This window comes from Aythya marila (assembly GCF_965140915.1).
Source record: "Aythya marila genome assembly, chromosome: 18".
Taxonomy (NCBI): Eukaryota; Metazoa; Chordata; class Aves; order Anseriformes; family Anatidae; genus Aythya; species Aythya marila.
Genome location: NC_139059.1, coordinates 10,892,690 through 10,902,469, shown reverse-complemented (window position 1 = coordinate 10,902,469; position 9,780 = coordinate 10,892,690). Strand labels below are relative to the sequence as shown.

The 9,780-nt window shown below is 51.2% G+C and overlaps 1 protein-coding gene across 4 annotated transcripts in view; it reads right to left on the bottom strand.

Moving 5' to 3' along the window:
* Positions 1–1,448: 1,448 nt before the first annotated feature.
* The window catches only part of PIK3R6 (phosphoinositide-3-kinase regulatory subunit 6), a 31,262-nt gene continuing 22,930 nt past the window's right edge, over positions 1,449–9,780 (bottom strand). For all 4 annotated transcript variants that reach the window (XM_082774807.1, XM_082774808.1, XM_082774806.1 and 1 more), the window contains 8 exons: positions 9,418–9,540; positions 8,867–8,977; positions 7,264–7,354; positions 6,514–6,584; positions 6,197–6,287; positions 5,656–5,726; positions 4,735–4,847; positions 1,449–3,977 (listed from right to left, as the gene is read on the bottom strand). In XM_082774807.1, the coding sequence (XP_082630933.1) occupies positions 3,821–3,977; positions 4,735–4,847; positions 5,656–5,726; positions 6,197–6,287; positions 6,514–6,584; positions 7,264–7,354; positions 8,867–8,977; positions 9,418–9,540 (828 nt within the window). In that variant the 3' untranslated portion in view covers positions 1,449–3,820. The remainder of the gene's footprint in view (positions 3,978–4,734; positions 4,848–5,655; positions 5,727–6,196; positions 6,288–6,513; positions 6,585–7,263; positions 7,355–8,866; positions 8,978–9,417; positions 9,541–9,780) is intronic.

The window sequence follows — 9,780 nt, the reverse complement described above, 5'->3', positions numbered from 1 at the left end:
GGACACAGATTTAGTCCTATGCAGGCAAGGGGAGGAGACGGCACCCCCAGGGAGGCAGGGGTGGGGGGGGTCACAGTGTGGCCAAAAGGGGAAAGAGCTGCCTGAGCAGTGAGCTTCCGAAATCACCCCAGTGGGATACGAATTATGGATGGATAGGGCTGTGAACACTGCTGTTAGGGCTGATTTACTCCTGGCACCTTCCAGCAGTGCTGCAGGGAGGCCATGCGATGAAGACACATCCATCCACTGTTAATGGTGCCTGCACAGCATCCTCCTCCCCCTCAGTCAGCTGTGGGGTTCCTTTCTGTATATAAAGTGATCTATACTGGGATTTCTTGTTGCTGGGTTCATTCTGCCTCCAAAGTTTTTCATTTTGGTGCAGAATGCTCTTGGAAAAAAGATGTTTTTTATCCTTTTCACAAAGCGTTGAATGGTTTGTAGCCAGTGGGTGTTTTGGGGTTGTCCAAAGCAGTGATGGAAGGAGGAGGTTGGTCAGGATGCAGAGCTCAGGCAGCTGGCACCTGCAAGTGCTGCTGGCTGCCCAGGCTGCTGTGGGTTTATGCAGGAGGAGGAGGCAGTGACTCACGCTGGGAGCCAGCCTCAGTGTGACACAGCTGGGACGATGGGGTGACACAGCAGGCCACCGCGCCAGGACACACACAGGCTCCAGGCAAGCCATCTTGGTGTCACCCATTGTCCCACCGGAGACAGCTTTGCATCTTCTCAGCATCATGCTGGGTGTGCAAAGAGATGAAGACAGAGCTGCCACAACCCCAAAAGCCCCCAGGCAGTTATGTCCCCCCTTATCCCCTTGAGAAACTGCCACGTTCCTCCAGGCATTTCGCCCAGCCCCTGTGCAGAAGACGAAGCTGTCCCAGAGCTGGCAGCTCCCAGGGCACAGGGGAGACCAGAACACTGCCCCTGTGCTAAGGAGCTCTGTGAGCTGCACTAGCTGCCTGCGATTTCCAGGGGTGAATAAAACTACCTGTGAAAGGCTTTTTCACCGCAGAGCTAATTCATTGACACAAGCTGATGAATTGTTTTCCGCTTTATCAACAAGCAGTGGTGATCAGTACAAGGGCTTTGGAGGATGCTTGGGGAAGGGCGGTGTTTCAGACTGGGGGAAACAGAGCTGGAGGGGGCCGGGCTGTGGGGACAGACTACGGCAGCACAGCTGGGAGTCAAGGGGCAGCCAGCATGGGGGATACAGACTCCTGCTTCCAAATTTCTGCATTTTTTCCATTTCTGCCTGTCCCTTCACAAAAGAGCACTATGGAAATGAAGCATTTACCTACACAGCAGGAAGTGCCAGGGTGGGGAGGAGAAGACATCAGTCATAGAGGTCCAAAGGTCCTTCTATTCTTTTTTGGTAGTTTTTACCAACTTTTTCCTCACTCACCCCAGCTGCATGCAAATATAAAAAATAAACACCAACAATTCTGTCCAGTTCTGCTGTGCTTTTATATATATATATATATATATTAATTTTTTTCAATCGCCATTAAAAGGATCGCACCTTCTGATACAGACCATCTCTGACACCTGTACAAATAACTTATAATCCATCTACATCATTTACAATGGTACAGAGTCAACTCTGGACACCGCAGACCAAGCTCCAACCCAAAGTATGGTCTCATGGCTTTGTAAGTAGTAGCCAGGCATGCCAGGGGTGTGTGACCCCCCCAAAAAAATGAAGCCCCAAGGGAGCGGAGGTGTGAAGAGCCACTGCCACCCCCTTAAGCCCAAAGCTAGCATATGCAGCAGCTCATGGAGGAAGACGGTTGGTGCAAGAACGTGTTTCTTGACTTGTTCCCGAGCCTCCTCTACAAATTCAGTTTCCTTCAGGGCCAAAATGCTTGCCGACTAAGCCTGGAATTGGTGGGCACCAACAATTCTTGATTTGTGAGTGAGTGGAGGCAGAAAACAGTACTGAAGAGCTGCAGTTGCTGAGATCTTCTTGTGGGTTTGTGACTCCTGCAGGGGGATGCTAAGGCTGGGGACTGGAAATGACAATGTTGCTGTTGCCCAACATGATCTTTCAGCTGTTTGTGCTGGTTTGGTGATTTAATACTTTTGGGGACCTGGAGGCGCTTTACACTGCTATTTAACCCATCACCCACCCACAGCTTTGGACTTGCTTTACTCCCAGTAATGTATTTCAGTGCTGATTTGGGTCTGCATGGGGCATTCAAAATGAGAGTGAATAAACCCTGAGCTCGGGAACAAGAGGCAAAACGCCTCCTGTGCCAAGGTGAGCCTGAGGGACAGCAGTGGGGGGATTCCACTGCTTCCACTGGGGTCAGGGGCAGGATCTCCAGACACCTGGGTAGCGGTGGACACCTTGCTCCAGGCATGGGTGAAATGGCTCGGGGGGAGCATTTCCCAGTATCCCCCATGTCGTTGCTGGCTGGGACTCCCCCTGCTGAAGCTGGCTCTTCTCTCACCTTCAGCATCTTTCCCAAGGAGGAACTGAGCTGTCTTCAGGAGGTTCCTGTCTGCCCTTGGTCACCACAGCCTTAAACTAGTTTGACTCCTGGTTGGCTACAGGAACTGAGCCCACACCAGCATTTCTCCGGCTGGCACAAGCCATCAGGGCTAACAGAGCGCCACCTCATACTGCAGAGCTGGCCTCAGGGACTTCCCATGGGTGACAGGCAGAGCTGGAGGAGCTGCTACACACACAGACAAAGCCAAAGGACACTTCCTTTGGGTGGGAGATCCAAGCAAGCACCTCTGAGTGAAGGCAACCCAGGTAAGGAGTTATCTGGGAGCTGAGACAGTAAAAAATGATAGTGTCATAGAAGGACTGATCCCAAATCCCTTCCAACACGAATTTCTGGAAGACTCCCTGGAGACACCCCAGATACTTCAGACCGCATTCAGAGGGTCAATAAATACACACCTCGTTTCTTCCATTATTTCAGTCATCCACAAGCTAGAATGAAGACAAGGCCTCTGACATGACCATCCATAAAAGTGGGTTAGGTGGAGCCCATCTGCAAATGAGGGGAGGGTTTCTACACCATGATAGCAGCAGAGGAAAGGAACAGAGAAGTCTTCCAGGTGTTCTGCTTCTCCATCGATCGCAGGAGGTTGCTTCTCAGAGCAAAATCTCAGCAATCTGAGCAGTTCTAGTCCAGTTCAGCACCGTCAAATATTGCACTAGATTTCCCACATCCCTGTTTCACACCATCTGTCTTTATCTTCTATAGCCCCTCTGAACCAACAGCAGGTTTCCCACTGGCTTCCTGCATTGGAAGTCTCACACACATGCACACACACTCCCAGTTGTGGTCGGGCTTGCAGTGAGGTTTCCTGGTTGAGTCAGGGGAGCAATTGCCGGTTTGCCCAAATACATTATCCTGTGCCAGAACTGAGTTTGCTGTGCAGAACCCAGCAAAACAATCCCTGATCATCTGCCAGGGCAGGAGATACCACCATAATAAATATTACTAATAGCAACTGCTCTTTGATCCACAACACAGCACACACCATCACCTGAGCTGTATTTTCCTCAGTCCTTTTCCTGAAATGAAAAAGCTCAAAGGTTTTTCCTGACTTGTGCAAAAGGCTGAAAACCTCAGCTCTTCAGGAAAGCTCTGCCCCTGGACAGGGGTCCTTGGCTGTGGTCACCACTGCCATTCACCAGCATGCAGCTGTCCTCCGTGAGCCCTCTCCACCTCTGCCTTTGCAGCTCTAGAAACACCATTATGGTCGTAAAATCACTGTTGGTGGCTTCTTAGTGTGTTTTCTTTTTCCATCTCTTCTTTGAGGACCCAGATGTCACATCTTTCACATCATCTTTTTCTCATTTGCTTCATTGGATGATGCCTGCAAACGTGTTGATGGGCAACAGCAGAGACTTGGGCATGTATTTCACAAGGCCCACATCCTCTGCTTCGTGCACGCTGGATTTCATTGTCCTTGTCTTTTGCAAGCAGTAGCTGGGCTCTAGGCAGGGCGACACTTCCACGCTGCAAGAGTACAAGAACACATTTACCACTCATGCGAACCTGCCCTTGAGGGCCAGAGTCTGAACTCAGACTAAACCTCAAGTCTCTCTGCTGCCTGCAGAGGAGGGCTGTTGTGCTGAGACACAGCTGCTTTTGTGCTTTCAGACTGGTTTTGGCTGGGAAGATGAGCTGCTGTATATTAGCATTTACCACAAAACCAGTGGCCTTAGCCTGGCTCACTTCAGTTCTCAGAAACTCACATTTTACCTATGCCCCACATGGCTTATGAAACACGAACCACAAACCCTGACTGTTCACTTCCAGCACATCATATGTCACTGCCACCACTATAGCCACAGCAATCCCTGCCCTTTTAGCAGGACTGAACTCTCCCCACACCTTCATATGCTTGAGATACCCCAGTGAGGACTGCAGTCAGTGTAGAGAGCATCAGCTCCACAAAACAATTTAGAAGATCTAAGATCTCGGATCTACCTTTCCTTCTACCATCTTAATGACAGCGCCTTACTTAAAGTAGAAGAATCTTTTTTTTTTTTTTTACATTACCACCCCAAAATGCAAAGGTAGGAGAGCACCACTCTGCCCTGCTTTCCCTGGAAAAGCAATGTATTTACCTATAGGTCTTTTATCAGATATATACCCATTAGGACTAGGACTCCATGGGGAAGAGCTCTTCCACATTGGAAGCCCTTCTTCCTGGGAGGGATGCAAGTTAACGGGTGAGGTGTGCAGAGCCTGGGACATGGGGCATCCTCACCTGATCACATTCCTGTAGGTTCTTCTGCTGTCCTTGTCCAGGCACACCGTGAAGGGCCTCTGCTCCGTGCTTCTGATTTTGATATCGCGTGTTTTCAACCTGTTTGCCACAGCCTGGATTGAGAAAGGAGGAAGAGCCCAGTGAGTGCTTCACTTCCAGGCCCTGTGCCACGCGGTGACTGTGCCACGCTGGCCACAGCACCATGGTGTCTCCAAAAGCCGAGTGAAAACAAGCAAAAGAGTTCTGGCTATCTGGAAACACCAGCTGAGAAACTGAAGGCTCCAGGGCAACTCCAAATGTCCAAGGCACAATAATACAATAATATTGCAACCCAAACTGCAGAGACACACCCCCACAGGACAGCGTCTCATCTCACGTAAAACAAGAGGGACAGGAGCCCTGTTTTTCAGTCCTACCTCTTGCATATCTATTTCTCTGAGGTGCTGATTAGATTCACTGACATTCCTGCTTCCCTTTTATGCTTTGGTACAGCATTTCCCCAACAGCCTCGGTTCTGGTGGGCCCCGAAGTGGCTGACACAAGTGGTCTGGAGAGGACTCTGCTTCTGGAGCTGTGGAGCTAATGGGGTTGATCTCAGAACTACAGATCCCCTCCCCTACCCAAGCAGGGTCATGATGTCTGGGGCTAAGCCTTTTTTCTCCGCTTTGTCCCTTGGGTCACAGAATCCCAGTGACAGTTCAGTCCTTCAGGGTGTCCACACAATTTGATGTGGTATCAAGCAGCAGGGACAGTGCTTGGGGCTTTCACTTGAAAAACTGGACTTTTCCATGGAAAACCTTCTCAGCGCAAGATGGCCCCAGAACCTTCCTATCCCCATAGAGAGCTCCCCTTTTCCCATTGCAATAAGAACTTTCCATAAGGCTGACCCCTCCAGGGCCAGGAGCATCCACAGCTACTTACTGAGAATGATCGTCCCGACAAGTTGTTGATCTTAATGATTTCAGTGACGTTCACATTCAGACACAACAGATCTGCAACAGAAGCAGTGTGTTAGCCTTGAACAGTGGCACAATCTCAGCTTCAAACGGGGATGAAGCCTCATCCCATATCAGGTTGCCTGGGAGAGGGCCATGGGATGTGCTGGCAGAAGAGGAGGACTCCAGCAAGCTCTGTGGGCAGGGGTTTGCATGGGGTCATGCTCAGGGTGAAACCTCAAAGGTTGTGCTTCAGGCAAGGTGAAAGAGGAAGGCTGCAGCAAGAGGAAGGTGCTGCCAAGACCAGATTACGGTTAAGCAGAACCCCGGGTTACATGGAGCTCCATGCACAGCATTCATGAGAAAACACGACCACAGGCCATGGTGACACCAGTATTTGTACGTCACAGATTTAACCCCATTGCCCAGGCACAATTGGCACTAAGTACTATGGTCAGATTTACTCTGTGGAGCACCAGAAAACTCAGCAAACCTCCTTCACATGCTCCTAAGCCGGAGGAACCCACCTTCAGCCTCATCGGCAGGGATGGCCTTCATCACGAGGCCTGTGGAGCGCAGGGACGCCGACACCTCCTTTGCCCGCTCACTCACCACAACCTGCAGGAAAGGCTCTGTTAATTCAGCGGTTGTACCTGGGGAGCGTTGAGACAGTTTGTCACAAATACAGGGTTAGCTAACAGACTTTTAAAGTTCATTGGGACCTCTCTGTCCTCCCCCAGAGTGCAGTTCCAGGGGACAGGAGGAGGGCCTGATCACTGCTCTGGGGAGATCTGTGCCAGCTGTGTGGGCAGCGGTGTGTTGGGCTGCCCAAAGCCCCACTTACCTTCTTGTATGTTACTGCAAGATCTATGCCAGGGCCTTCCAGGGTTGTTTTCTTCTTGGTCAGGTTTAACTCTGCAAGGGAGGAACCAGGTTTCTCTGAACTGAGGTTTCTCTCATCCCACCTGTCTGCAGCCAGAGGAGAGTGGTCCTCCCATGGGACGAGCCATCCCTCCGTCACACAGCAGCTGCAGGTGGGCACACCAGCCCCAGTCCTTGCCTACAGCAGCTGGGCTCTGTGCCCTCAAAAGGTCCAGTGAGTGAGATCCACGGACTCAGTATAGGGTCTGTGCCCAGCATCCACTGGATCAGACTGGGGTGTTGGATGCGACCAGCCTTCAAGAGCCCTTGTCCCATCACTGGCAACTCAAGAAAGCAGAATTTCTAACAGGGAAAATATCTGGAAAGGGGGATGTTTTTAAAGCTATCAGCTTGTTCTTTCAGCCAGAATAAAATGTTGGTCCAACCTCAGGGGGTCCTGGATCCAACCAAAGTCTCCCCTGTAAAACCTGGTTGACCAGGAGCCAGTGACCACAAGATGTCTCATTTAGACTGGCATCACTTGCCCAGGAAGGAGACAGAAGAGTTGAGGGAACCTCCTGCTCATTGAGGAATGAGGGCTGCTGCCCCATGGCCCCATGGCATGGCCTTGCTTTCTGCAGGCTGAGGACTGGGTGGAAGGGAGCTGGGGCAGGTGAAACCCCCCCAGGGTGGCAGTCCCAGCTGTGGGGCTCCACGAGGAGGAAACACACACCTCTGTGGGAGATGCTCTCTTGCACCTGGGCACACAGCTCAGTGAGGAAGACATCCTCAGCTGGCTCCAGTGCTGGGTCATTGAAGAAAACCTAAAAGAGAGGAAAAACTCTTAAGAACACCTTGTCCTCAGTCACCCTGTGACATCACACTGCGGTCGTGACATGAGAAGGTTCTCCAGAGCACACAGGTGTGAAAGGGAATCTATGACCTCCCCATGGCAGCCAGGGGAATATGGGATGGAGAGATCTGATTTCTGAAGTCCAGGAGCACGGCAGACCTTGCCAGGGCACAAGGCAGTGGGCAGAGCCATGGGCAGTGTCCCTTGCCACTGGGTGTCACTGCACACTCACGGATGAGTCTGTCCCCAGCCATGCACCCAGAGGCAACCCACGTCAAGGGCAGCCTGACCACAGACTCTGGCTTAGCTTCAAGGCACGTAATTTCTCTCTAATACACCTAAATCAACTGGTCACTTAAGACCTATGTGTTATTTTTCTTTTCATGGGCTTGTTTTGAGAAAATATAGAGATTATGTCCTGGAGAGCTTCTGCTTACATCCAGCTCTTGTGGGGCTTGACCCTCACTTCCAAGAAAGTTCTCTGCAGCTGAAGAGGAACAGCGTGATCTTAACCAAAAAGGCAAAACAGGCTCAGCGCTTCCAGAATCATACCCTGTATGACAGCAGGGTAGTTTAGGTGCCTCTATCTGAAAACCACATCTGGACTCAGTTCCTCTTCCCCTGCTTGAGTCACCCACTCTCTCACTTGCTCTTGATTTCTGTCATGGAGGAGAAATGAGTAGAAAAATATTCAGAGAGAGAACAAAATCCCCCGCCACACAAGCTGAGGACCAGGCACTCCAGGTGTTTATAAGTTACATGTTATTAGATCAAGTCTGGGTGATGCTCTACCAGTAATTCCCAAAGCTCTTCCAGCTCTTTGCAAGCCACGTGCCAGTTTGCCCGTACAATTGCTGCTCCTTTGGTGCAATAGATCACTGGGTTGGCCACAGTTAGATTAAAAGGAGATATGTGCATTGGTGTCACCTTAAGCTTTGACGGGGGAAAACTGCCAGAGATGGGGGGTTAGTATTTCATGACCAAATAGAGTAGTTCTTTGCTCTCGTAACAAGTGCCAGGTCTCACTCTGATACCATTTCAGAGAAAAGCTGGCAGGAAACAAAGAAAGACAGCATTTCAGGAAACCCTGCAAAGCCCCTACAAGGTATAGCAAGATTTTAGAAAAGCCACCCTGAAAACTCCTGTTTGACCACAGCACCCAAAGCATCAGGAGGCACAGAGCTCCTCAGCAAACCCATGTCAAGCAGAGCAGGAAACATATGGGTGTGTGGGGTGATTTTATGGTTTGCTTTGCTGACCTTCACAATCCTGAAATAGCCTTCCCAGGATCACTGACTCCAGCTGAGCTGTGCTACGTGGAGCCACCGGACCTGGGAGCTTGGCAAGGAGCTGAAGGACTGGAGGGGCACAGACATCCAGGCCCAGAGCTGCCCAAAGACCCCAGGGGCTTTGCAGAGCACTTCCAGCAATGGGGAAGAAGCCTTGCAGGGCCATGGGGCAGCACCAGAGATGGGGCACCCACCTTCACTGCGTAGACCTGGAAGCAGACGGGCTGGGCACCCATGCGGACGTAGTAGGCGATCACATCGGTGATGAAGAGATCAGTCACAAGATGTTTGCTCGGAGAGGAAGGCTGGGGGAAAATCATGCAGTGGATCAGCCACGTTCACTTCGTAAAAACACTGCCACAAACCCGCACACCTTCCTACTAATTACTGAGCCATGAGCTCAGCTGCTCTGCCACAACTTAGCCAAAGCCAATGGAAGAGGCAAAGGCTTGCACCTGACTGCCAGCCTTTTCTGCAGGTTATCGATGGTGGCTCAAACTGCCAGGAAATGATAGCTGGGGTATTTCAGCAAATGCCTCATTTACATTTGCTTTCTTGAAATCTGCCATTTCCTGTCCCTTGACCAAAAAAACACATCGCAGCAAATGGGGCTTGTGGGCTGGGGCAGTCAGCCACTTGCACCATAAGGGCTCTGCAAGCAGGAGCTCATCCCTGGGTGCCGCAGGGGCTTGGGGAAGGGGCCAGGCTCAGGAAGCACTGTGGAAGTGGGGAGGTTTCCTCGTACCATGGTGGCCAGCTTGGGGATCATGTGGCACAGTGTGTTGATGTTGCTCTCGTACCAGGGGTCGGCTCTGCCCAGGTACCCGGCCACCTCGCAGAGCTCCTCCGGGCCGGCAGCAGCGTGGGTCTGCGGGAGAAATGCACAGCTCAGGGCACAACCACAGCTCAAAATACCTGAAGCCACAGAAACGGGGGCTTTTCCTGGGGAAACCATGCTAGGAGGCAGAGGGGAAGCAAATTGCCCGTGGGCAGCCCTCCACTTGTGACCCCTTTTCTGCTTGATCCAAAGAAGATGGCAAAGCATTTTCTGCAGCACTCACTCAGCAGGTGCTCAAGAACAGAAAATCAGTGAAGAATTAAAAGAAGA